Source organism: Equus caballus, chromosome 23, assembly GCF_041296265.1.
Source record: "Equus caballus isolate H_3958 breed thoroughbred chromosome 23, TB-T2T, whole genome shotgun sequence".
Lineage (NCBI taxonomy): Eukaryota > Metazoa > Chordata > Mammalia > Perissodactyla > Equidae > Equus > Equus caballus.
The window spans coordinates 22,406,309-22,418,494 of record NC_091706.1 but is presented as its reverse complement, the minus strand read 5'-3'; the positions used below and the strand labels follow the sequence as shown (position 1 = coordinate 22,418,494).

General features: G+C 46.7%; 1 protein-coding gene across 1 annotated transcript; it reads right to left on the bottom strand.

The window, feature by feature from the left end:
* Nucleotides 1-1,715: 1,715 nt before the first annotated feature.
* Nucleotides 1,716-8,282, bottom strand: LOC138920275 (spermatogenesis-associated protein 31D4-like). The gene is made up of 5 exons (XM_070248114.1): nucleotides 7,999-8,282; nucleotides 7,207-7,252; nucleotides 6,546-6,606; nucleotides 3,819-6,267; nucleotides 1,716-1,796 (listed from the first exon to the last, which is right to left on the bottom strand). Exons 1-5 carry the CDS (start codon nucleotides 8,194-8,196, stop codon nucleotides 1,716-1,718), a joined length of 2,835 nt encoding a protein of 944 aa, XP_070104215.1. The 5' UTR covers nucleotides 8,197-8,282.
* Between the last annotated feature and the right edge of the window lie 3,904 nt (nucleotides 8,283-12,186).

The following is a 12,186-nucleotide window of genomic DNA, read 5'->3' as shown; positions in this document are numbered from 1 at the left end:
CAGGACCTCCACAGAATCTGCATTCTTTCTTTGACCTCAAGTTTCAGACATTGTGGGTTCAATGGCATAACTCTGGACAAGAAGATACAAGTGTGGAGTGAGAGAGGCTGTAGTGGACACCGGTTTTGTTTTTGGTTTTGGTTTTAACACCTAGCATTCACAAGTCTTTCTGGGAAAACTACCTCCAGTGCCCTCTGGGATACTCACCCCATTTGTGTAGTGTGTATGTGTGTGTGTGTGCGCGCGTGCGTGTTCGGTTTTGTTACAATAATTACCATTATACTTGTATCTTTTCTAATGTCCTCAAATTCCTTTCCCTTACTCGGAGTCTTATTTCGTTTGTCACCTATATCTTGACCCCCTCTTATTACTTATAGAACAATCATTTTATTCTATTTTTCCCTTTTTCTCCTCCCTTCCATTTTTAAAATCATGTTGTTTTTAGAAAACTAAATTGGTATTTTATTTTTCCACCCTTGTAACCATCTTTATTTTACTTAGACATCTACAACTTAATGTATTTAACGCTCACCATCATAATGCTTTTTGAATTTTGCCCCGGTTGACACTCAGCCAATTTTTGAGTCCCAGTGTGTCTAAGTGGAGTTGCCTTTCCTCCAAACCCCTATTGTAAGGGTGGGTATGTGTGCAGCCCATGGTGAGACCCACATATATCTGTAACCTGGTGCATAGTCTGCGACTCACCTCTGGTTCATGAGCTGCAGGTGTTCTGGGGGAGACCAACCATGGCTCCACCAAGGCCGTGAATATCAGAGGCGGCACGTCCATCCTGATAGGTGAACTGTACACACTAAGGGCAAGATCTTGCATATTCCTATTAAGCATAGATGGAAGGAAGGCGGCAAGATCACCTTCCCCAAAGAGGGGGATGCCATGCCTGATGACCTCCCTGCAGATATTGTTTAGTATTCAAAGAACAGCCCCGTGCCTTTTAGGAAAAAGGCATCAGTGTGCTGTGCAGTGCCTGGATCAGCCTCAAGGTGGTGATGCCTGGATCAGATTGAGGAGGGGGCGGGGGGAACAGGACAGGGTCACCATATGGATGATGAGGCATAAAGCTTTGTTCTACCGGCAAGGTCCTTCTTTCCCCTCTTCATTTTTTCTTCCCTCCTCGCTTACTCCAAGTCATCTTTTCCTTACTCTCAGCTTTATTTTATCCTGGGAGGTAGGTGGCTACCTGGTCAACATTGTTACTACTGGCAGCTGAGGGATGCTGTTGCTCCGCAACAAAACATCATTTGGCAGTCTGAAGAAATACCTACAGAGGGGAACCACTTCCCCCAGGTGCCTTTCCAGTAGGGAAACCTCAATGTAAAGTTTAAAGTATTCTTCCCTAACACATTAATATGACTCACATGACAGATTCTTAAGGCGTGTCTGTGCTGTTCCTAGCCCCTCCCCCACCAGCCCAGGATCCACTGCAGCAATACCCTCCCCCACCCCCCCAAATCCCATTCAGGGTTCACCCACCTGTGGGGTCCTCTGGTCACTGACCTCTAAATCATGATGAAGCCACTGTTTTTTCTTCATTGTTGTTTTATGAATTGCATACCTATTCTTGACCCTCTTCGGATAGAGAACACCTGTCCTCCCTACTCTCTGAAGGATGTAAAACATTCAGTGAGCGGGAGGTGTGGGCTGCTCTACACTTTCGTTAAGGCTAAGCGAAGAGGCAGGAGGCAGAGCCCACCTCCTCAAACTTCATCAGGGAGGAAGTGGGCTTTTGGGGGCACGTGAGATCTCTTGGTCAACAAGAGCTCCAGAGCACCGGTGACCTTTTAGAAGCCAGAGGAAGCAATCAGTAAGAGCTGAACTCACTCCTCCTTTTCCCTAAGCACAAGCCCTGAGTTACCTGAAACCCATGCCCCCAACACAGGACGCAGAAAAGACATCACTATTATTAGAGAATCATTTATTGGGGAGAATTAATATTCTCCACAAGAAGGAATGATTTTGCGGTGGGAAATTTTCCGCTCTCGAAACGCTGGAAAAGCGTTTTCTGTTGACATAGAGACGGGTCCCTAAACAGAGTGCCTTTAGCAGTGGTGAGAACAGCTGGAGGCCCCTGGGCCGGCTTGACGCCTGCAGGTGGAGCTTGGATGGGGCACATGCTCCCTGCGGGGCACAGATAAGGGACGCTTCTGATCCAAGAGCTGATCTTTAAACGCCATGACTTTCTGAGGGTGTCTGTTCTGGTCTCTGATCCGTCTAGAACATGTAGGATAATTCTGGCCAGCAAAGACAACTTCTACGTGGTGGCAGGACTTAGTGTTTGGCACTTTACAGGAGGGAGCCCTGTAGTTGGAAGGATGCCCCTGGACGGGCTCTGCCTGGGCCTGTTCTTCGGCCTTCTGCCAAGTTTTCACAAACTTCCTCAGGGAAGGAAGGGGCTCTTGAGGGCGGGTGACCTCTGCTGCACAACGCTGCCCCAGTTTCTCCACTGGGAACTTCCCAGGGACCGTCCTGGTCTTCTGAGCCGTGGTGGTCCCAGTAACGGCAGCTCTCCCTTTAACCAGGCCTCTGCTCTGTGCAGATGATATGGGGCTGCCCTTTTCCTGGGGATGTTCTTGGTTCTTGCCCTTTGTCCCAGGACGAAGCCATTGAAAAATGTGGTTCATCTTTTTTCTGAGCAGACTTTCAGGAGGAGGCTGTGCCTTCTGTGATGAGGTGTGGGAAGACTTGCTCCCAAGCGTCCCCTCTGATGCTGTGATCTGAGTAGCGAAAGTCTTTCTGGTAGGTTGGGATGTCCCCAACCCTGCATCCCCTCCACCAAGCTCTTCTTTGTTGGGGCCCGGAGGGCTCACTCTCATTGTAGCTGGTGGGAATTTCTTATCCTCGTACCTCTTTAGGTCTTTCTTAGGGACCCAAGGCTCCTGCCGCTGCTGCCTGCTGATCCCACTGTCCTCCAGATGGACATGCAGCACCTGGGAAGCTCCCATGTCCCCAGTGGAGACACCGTGGGCATGAGTCAGTGAGGCCTTGTAAGTCAAGCTCTCTGAGGCAGGGGACCTGTCAGTGTGTTGGCCTTGGACCTGGCTCTGATTCCTCTTCTCTAGTTTCGACTTTAATTCCCTCAACAGATGTTCCTTCAGATCCGATGACTTCGGGTCTTGGGGAACTTGTCTTTTTGGTGCAGGGCTTTCAATGGTCCCAGTAATTTCTATTTTACTGTGATTCCCACGTCTCATGTGGGGGCTTCCTGGCTTGCTGGTTGTCAACACATTACCAGTTTTTGACTGCAGAGCGTTGAGCTCCTTGGCCCTGAATATGTCCCTGGCCGTGTTGTGCACGGAAAAGGGTTCCGACTTCATCTTTTTGTCCTGTCGCCCTGCTCTTCTATCACTGGGACTCACTCTCTCATCCTTTGTCTCATGTTTGGCACCAGCTTGCCTTGCAGGCAGCTCTGGGGGGCATCTGTTGCCTAGCTGAGTAAATTTCTGACTCGCTTTGCCTGTGATGCCACAGGTGACAGGCAGATGAGTCTGCCTGGCACCCTTACTCCTCTGAACAACCTCTGCAATCTCTTGGTTGATACCAGAGGGTGATTGTCTCGGCACCCCTTGTCCCTGCCTGCCCATAGGTGAAGTAGCAGGGCAAAGACGATCCAGGACCAGGGCTGAATTTGTTGTTTCCGCTTTTTCTTGAAGAGCGGATTTAGAGCTTCCTCTATGGGGCTCGAAGCCCCTGGATTTGGAGTCCACTTCCAAAGTTGGGTTATTTGAGGGGGCGCAGTAGAAATAGGGCAAGGACTGGGATGCAGCATCTTCCAATTTAAACGCCTGTATGGATTCCAGGACCCTGCAGGGAAGGCCCCACTCCATCGTCAGACGAAAGCTTTTAATATGGGTTTCCATCATCTGTTGGGCACTGGAATCAATGAAGCAAAGCTCCTGGAAGGTATTCAGGGAGGAGTCCCCACCCACTGAAGGTGGCAGACTCCTCTGTGTTATTTGGGTGCGGGATTTGTCAGAAAGCAGCAATGTCTGCTTGCTAGCATGCCATGAACTGCGCACCGTCCCAGGGAGCCGAGCCTCACTGATTTCCTCAAACTTCTTGCTCAAATGTGCTTTGAGGACATTTTCAAGTTGTTTCTGATCTAGACTTTCCTCCAAGGCCCTTGAATTTTTCCCTGACAGACTTGCCACGTGACTATTTAGGTCTTTCTCAGAGTCATATGCCGGATCCTTATCTGAAGAGCTCTCTGGGTCACTCAACAGGTGAGCTTTTGGGCCGTTCTCTGGGCTATGCCCCTGATCCTTCCCCATCTCCTTCTCTCCCTGAAGCAGTTCTGAACCCCTGTCATGGAAGCTTTTGGATTGGCTCAATCCAACATTTAGATCTTTGTTCACCGAGATCCGTGAGAGTCCACGATTGCTCTCTGACTTAGCTATCTCTGAGAAATCTCTTGGAGGCATCATCAGTGACAGACACTCACGGATCCTGCGGGGCAGGCCCCACCGGTGTTGGATGAGCCTCTTTCGAAGGTGATGTTCCAGTTTCTTCCTCAGCTCATCACTGAGAGGAAACTCTACGGGAAGGGTGGAGATGGAGGCATGGGCCTGGGAGGCCTGATGGTAAGGGAAGTTGGGAGCTGAAGGACAAAATTCCTCCTGAGATCTTTGGACTACAGAGGGCGAACCCCACAAACTTTCCTGTTGCTTCTGCAACACTTTCCATTCCAGTTGTTGAATTTCAGATGAGGTGAGAGACTCTGATTCATCCCGGGGTCTATGGTGACACACTCCACAGATCCTTCTCTGGGGTAGAGGACCAGATGGTAGGATTGGGAGTGAGGATTTAAGGTGGGCCTGGGACTTGACCTGAGTGAGAGGTAGGGGCTGGGATTGGGGCAGGGTTTGAGGCAAGGGTTGGGGCTGGATCTCAGGCAAGGATGGAGGTGGGCGATGGAGAGGTACCGGGGATTCTTGGCCCATGGAGGCATTTGAGATGGTATTGAAAAGGAAGATTGTGGTGCAGTCACTTGAGTCACGGATAGCAGAGGGCAAGGACTCGCTGTGCAGAGATGGGAGACCCCAGAAGAGCTGCGTACATTTTTCCTGTAAATGGTCCTCCAAGATTTTAGGATATGGGGGCTGCCCATGCATGTGCAGCTCCTTTGGTTTGCCTGCACTGCTCCAAAAAGGAAGGGAGAATGCTGAGTCACACTCATCAGCATTTGACTCTAGCATTTTCCGCGAAGGATTTAGTGGGTAGTCTGGCCTAAGTTTTTTTGGAAAAGAACCCTTCTCCTTCTCCTTTTCCCTCCACATCAGGAAATCACTCCTCTTTCGGACTTGTCTCTCCAGGAGTGCCAGGACATGAGGGCTGAGAAATGAGAGGTTACCACGCTCTATAAGGTTAGCTGTAGGGTGTCTCTCCAGAGAGGACTCTGAAGAATGGAGAGCAAGAAACTCTCGATTAAAAGCACATGGTGCCAAGGTGGAAGGTGCTAAGAACAAGTCTTTGGCACAAGCTTGCCACCAGGATAATTCTGAAATTGACAGGCTTGAATGGTCAGTGCCTCTGATTGTTGGGACATAAGTGGACAACCCGCCAGGGCTATCTGGAGATGAGTTCTCTGGAACAGACTTCAGTAAGATGGAAACCGATTTAGATCGAGCCACAGTTAAAGGGTGGTCTGTCGGTGGTGAGACAGACAGGCTTGGTGGTGTGTGATGACAAGCCAGTGAATCAGTGGGATTGATTATCTGGGACAAATTTGGTGAGGGGTTAATATCTTGGGAAAGGGTGCGGTCAAGAGAGAAGATCGTATTCAGAGACAGAGTGGTCTCTGGTTGGAGAATAGGACCCGTTGCCTGGGTGTCATGTGGTGGGAGAGGGGGAAGGGCAAGGGGTTGGGGTGGGCAATGGTCTGCTGGGAATTTGGACTCCAAGGGAGGAGAAGGCTCTGGTGGCATAGAGTGACCCGGTGGTGAGGGTGAAAGAAAGCCAGCTAAGGGTGTCGTCGGGTTAGGTGAGAGAACGGAGGGGGGCGGTGGGGAAGGGTCAGGTGGAGGGGATGGTGTTAGGTCTCCTGGAGGGACTTCTGAGAAGGCAGAGGACAGAGTGAATGATGACTCAGTCCCAGAAGCTGTGGAAGCCATAGAGGACACAGAGGCGGTATCATCTTCCAGGTCCTCCAGGAGCCGATTGATCTCAGCAGTTGTGCTATTACACACCTCACAGGAGGGGTCTGGGCATAATAGTTGACGAAAGCGGGTGGTATCGAGAGGCCGGCCTAGGGGCCTGCGGGAGACAGGAAGTAGAAAACTGTAGCCAGGACCAGAACAAGGAAAGGAGGACCTGCTGGCCTGTCAGGGGAGGGGCCACCTGAAGCCTGCTGCCCCTTCACAATGCCCCACATCTATGACTTCACCATACACTCAGCAGCCCTCACCCCAAGGCCTTCATTCACATACCCGTTCCTATGGCAAACCCCTCCCATGACTACTGCAGGCTGTACTGAATCCCTGGAATTGCAGAGAACATGTTAAAGAGGGATCAGGAAAGAAAAGACTAGTCACCTTTTCAGAATAGAAATTAGCCTCCTTTTCTCCTCTCTTTCCCTCTGGTAATTTCTCCAACCTGGGAAATCAGAAGAGTGAATTAAACATGTAATAAAGGTAGAAGCATAGGTGTTACACAGGAGTCCCTTTAGGGGAGACCCTTGGGATATTAACGGGATGTTAACTCTGAAAGCCCCAAGAATCAGTAGATGTGGTCAAACGGTCAATGATAATATTAATAAGGTTCACATGTGTTTGTTGCTTCGTTTATAAAGCACTGTCACATACATTATCCCATGGGATGTTCAAAACCACCATGTGAGGAACATAGGTCAATGGTTACCTCAAAGAGGAGTCTGATCATCCAGGAAGTCAACGCAGTCTCTCAAGGTCAGGAGACAGAAGTTCTGACTCTTGACGTCTCCCACGGCCACGCACTGGGCAACACCCATTGTCCAGGCCCATCACTGCTTCATGCCCAGAGCTGGGCAGAGCAGGAGTCTGAGAAATGTCTCGGGTTCTGACTACCTTCCCATGAGCCTTTCCTCTGAGGCCTCTCTTTTCTGAGAGGGACTCTATCGAGCGACTGACATCCTCAGAGACCATGGACCTGGGACCTCATGGAGAGGACAGGAAGGGTCACCCTTGGAGAGCTCAGGTGGGATAGCTGGAACCTTACCACTTGATGTTCCACCTTTTCTTCTCCTCTTGGCTCTGCCCTGACGCTGAGAACAAAAAGCAAAGAATGAGGAGCGAGGACTTAGTTGTCTTGCTCCTCTCTCTAGGAAACTCAGATATTCATCCAAGATTCATGTCACTCTCTATTTTTATTGCTAGCACTTTGTGTTCTTTCCCTTTCTGAATTTCTAAAGGTGATAAGATACTTTCAATTTTTCCTTCTTTGAAAAACTCGAAGGAGGATTTTTGGCTAGAGTCCACACTTGATCTTCTCAGTCAGAAGTCCTCTGCTCAAGGAGGGCATAGACTCTGAGGCCCACAGTCACATCTGTGCTTCCTCAGATAGGCCCCTGTATCCTGGGACAGAGCTCACACTCCAGTGTCTGCTCAGAGGCTCAGCACTGCTCTCCTGATCTGCCCAACACAAAGGACGGTTTGGTCGAACGACGCCCGACATGGGAACGTGACTCATGATCCAGTGTTGGGAACAGTGTCCTCCTACACAGATCCCAAACTCTCTAAATAACCTAATGCAGGGCCGTGAAGTCACTGATGGGATTTTATCCAGGAATCCTCCACCACACCCAGATGGTCTGTGAGTTTTAAATGGGAAACAGTCCCAGCTGAAGCCCTAGTCCTGCCTGGCCTATTCCCCTAGAAGGATGACGTTCTATCCTCTATTCAGACTTGCCACCTTAGGAGTCTCTCTGGACCAACTCATTTAAAAATGGGGGACTAGAAATGGAAACAACAATAAAAAATCCCTGTTGGTGGCTTGCCCAGGGATCCTTACCTTTTGGTAGATTTTGGTTTTCCAGAAGGTTGGTAAAGATGGAATCCCCACCAGGAAGCACAGGAACAGAAGAAGCAAGCACAACCCACACACGATGGTGAGGTTGTGGTCGCTATCTAAGAATGTTGAGCAGATGCTCAAAAACAACTCAATATGGCTATTCAGAAATGAGAGAACATTCCATTGACTGAACTCCATTTTCTGAATCGCAAGGCTGCCTGAGGCAACTGAGCTCTGAGAGTGTCCGCACTTGCCTATAATCCCAGGCCTGCATCACAGAGCACTCAAGAGTCACAAAGGGTTTCAGAGGGTGGGGGAGGGGACATGCAGAGGGTGTGCCCATGGCCCCTTCCCTCCACCAGCCCAGCTGAGCTCTCCATCCATCCTGGGCCCTCCCCTGCCATCCTATTTTCCAACTCTGTCCGTTCATCACATCATACAATTACATTAATGAAATTTTCTGCCTGTTCCATCTGTACTCCAGATATTACCCGGGCCCCCTTTACTGTTTGGAGAGCTTGACTTTGGTTTCACCAATTCCACTGCCTCGAAAGTCTGAAATGCTCCCTGGAATTTTTGCTTGTACTCAGACATTTACACTCAGCATCATATATGTCCTCAAATCCATCTTTCCCTTAGAATGTTTTTGCCTTACATGAACCCTGATATAGAACTTAAAGTTCTTCTTTACTCATTGAGTTTTGTGAATGTTGAATAACAAATTTTAGTTTTTTGCTTCAGTCAGCCTTTACCGTCTTCAGCCAGTGGGGCTGACTCAAATAATTGAAATGAAGAATTCATTATTCAACATTCACAAGACTAAAATCAGTACAGGCATACATCACTTAATGAAAGGGAGATGTTTTGATAAATGCATCATTAGGCAATTTCATTGCTGTGTGAACATCACACAGTGTACTTACACAAACCTAGGTGGTAGAGCCTACTACACACCTAGGCTATGTGGTGCTACCCGTATGGGACCACTGTCACATACGTGGTCCATCAGTGACCGAAACATCGTTAATATTGTTACGTGGTGCGTGACTGTGGTGGATGACAATGACACAATGGAGTACCATTTTCAAGGCTTCTAAAATGTAGCTGGGAGGCCATTAAGGAAGTTAATCTCCAAGGTGAGAACCACTGCTGTACTTAAAGCTCAGTTCTCAGCATATCACCCCTTTGCCCAATACCCTTGATGGCCTTCCTGCCAACAACCACATGAGTGCCTGTGTGTGTGTGTGTGTGTGTGTGTGTGTTTGCGCGCGCACGCGCCCTTCTATCCAAGGCCTTCTGCAGTCAAGCACCAGCTCATGTGTCCCCACGCAGGGAGGTGTGTTCCACAGTCATCCTAATGGGTTACCTGCTCTTCCCTCTGCTCTCCTGCCGCCTCTCTCTGTTAATGTTGGTTCCTCTGCTAGAAATACCCACCTCCTCCCTCTCCTTGTAGAAACCTTACTCATTCTTTAAGGCACACTTAAAAATTAATATTTATCTAAGGAATCCATACTTGTGCCTTTAAAACCAAATAGTACTGAAGGCTTTATAAAGAAGCGTGACGGGCCCTCCCCAACCTCACAACCCCAGTCCTTTCTATCCCCCCACTTCCATTCCCCGTGGAAACCACTTTAGCCATTTCTATCGTAGCTGTTCTTGTGTTTACCTCCATTTATATAACTGGTAGGCGAATACTTGTATTTAAAAGTAATTTTAAAATATTAGATACTAACTTCTTGCCGTGGTAGATAAAATGTGAGTAGGTAAAATTGCAGGTGGATGAAATTTGGTCGACACCTCCTTCCCCTCTTCTCTCTTCTCAGTCTGTCCTCACTTAAATCTTTATTCATGCAAAGTTCATCTTGGCGTGGAAGGTGACCCCTTTCCTGGAACGTGTTCAGAGACTGCTCCTCCCCTGCTCCCACAGAGCTGTGTATCTCTCTTAGTGCACTGTTCCCCTTGCCCTTCCACGTTGGAGTTATCTATAGAACAGGTCACACAACTGTGGTCTTTACTGCTGTGTGCCCGATATTGGTAAACCCTGCTCTTCTTCCCTGTCCCTCGCCATCTCTATACCTCTCTGCTTTGCCGGTCTCTGGGTGGGGGGAAACCAAAGTGGGTACTTCACGTGTGCCCTGAAAGGCTGGGACGCTGGTCGTTCACTCTGCTCTCTCTTTCCCTGAAAGGAGAGCTCTTTCTAGCTGAGGAGTTCCCTCTTAGCACTGAGTAATGCCAGCTTAAAGGACGGGGTGATGCAGGCAAAATGAAGCTGTTCTTCTTTCTCTTTATGTGTGGTTATTCTCACATTTTTTGTTCTGCTATGTTGCTAAAGTTTCTTAAGGGGGCTTTAGAGCTCTCCCAGAACTCTTTTTGACCATGGGTAGGTAGCAGTCTAATTGTTGATCTTTCTTGGAGGACAGAGGCTAAGATCTCCTACTCCCCCATCTTGGTGACATCACTCACTAACACATCGTTCAGGATTTTTCATTTATATTCATGAGGGATAGTGGTCTTGTCTTTGCATGTGATGTCTTCACTTGCCGTTGAAATCAAGGTAACTCTGGCCTAATAGAATGATGTGAGACCAGCTCTCTCCTTCGATATTTTCTGAAATAGATGGTGAGAGATTGGGATTATTTTCTCCATTAATAGTCAATGGAATTCACCAGTTGAGTCATCCGAATCTGGGCTTTTCTTCCCTGAAAGGGTTTTAATTACTAATTTAATTTTCCTGTTGGTTACAGATCTATGGAGATTTTCTATTTCTGTTTGAGTCAGTTTTGGAAATTTGGATCTAAGAATTTGCCAATATCTTATAAATTGTCTAATTTGTGGCATAAAGTTGTTCATAATATGCTCTTATGATCCTTTAATTTCTCTGTGGGTGGCCCTTTATAATTTCTGATTTTCTTAAATTCTATCTTCTCTCTTCCTTGGGGATGCTAGCTAAGGGATTGTCAACTTTATCTGGTAAACAGCCAATTTCTGGTTTTATTGATCTTTGTGTTTTGTATTTCACAGGCATGTGTTCTAATCTTTTGTATTTCCTTTCTTTTGCTTGTTTTCAGTTTGGTTTATTTTCCTTTCTTTCCTTTCTTAGGGTAGGAACTTAAATTATTGATTTGAGACTTTCCTCTCTTCCACTATAGGTGTTTAATACTATAAATTTCTCTCTAAGTACTGCTTTAGGCACATCCCGTAGACTTTGATATTGTATTTTTTAAATTTTCATTCACTTCAAAGTACTTTCAAATTTTGTTCCCAGTTTATTCTTTGACTCATGTGTTATTCAGCTGGGTGTCATTTAAGTTCCAAATGTTTGTGGATATCCCAGATATAGTCCATTCTTGATAGCTCACATTCCATTGTGGTTGGAGAACATATTTTATATTATTTCATTCTTGCTAAATCTGTTGAATTTATTTTATGGCTGAGTACACGGTCTATCCTGGAGCATGTTCCATGTGCTATTGAAAAGAATGTGTATTTGGTAGTCATTGAGTGCAGTGATCTATACACGTCACTTAATTTAATTCGGTTGATAGTGCTGTTCAAGTCTTTTATAACCTTGCTGATTGTCTTTCCTCTTTTTAATCCATTATGGACAGGAGGCAGTTGAAATTTCCAAGTATTGTTGTTGAATTGTCTCTTTCTCCTTTCATTTCTGTCAAGTTTTACTTCACGTATCTTGAAGCTCTGTAGTTACATTTGTAAGCATTGATAATTTTTATATCTTTCTGATGTATGGACATTTTGTCATTTGCATATGTGCCTCTTTGCTTCCAATAATATTTCTTGTTTTAAAATCTACATTGTCCAGTATTAATACAACCCTCTAGCAATCTTTTGGTAACTATTTGTATGATATGTCTTTTCCATCCTTCTAGTTTCAACGTCTGTTTGTCTTTGAATCTAAGATGTGTCTTTTGTAGATCACATAGAGTTGGATCTTGCTTTATTATTCATTTTCCCAATCTCTGTCTTCTAATGGGTTTTTTTAGACCATTCACATTTAGTGCAGTTATTGATAGGATCAGAGTTACATTTACCATTTTGCTATTTGTTTTCTATGTCTTCAGGCTTCTTTGTTCTCTGTCCTTCCTTTATTAACTTCTTTTGTGCTAAATAAATCTTTCAGGACATCATTTTAATTCCTCTATTGAATATTTTTTACTGTTTTTGAGCTAT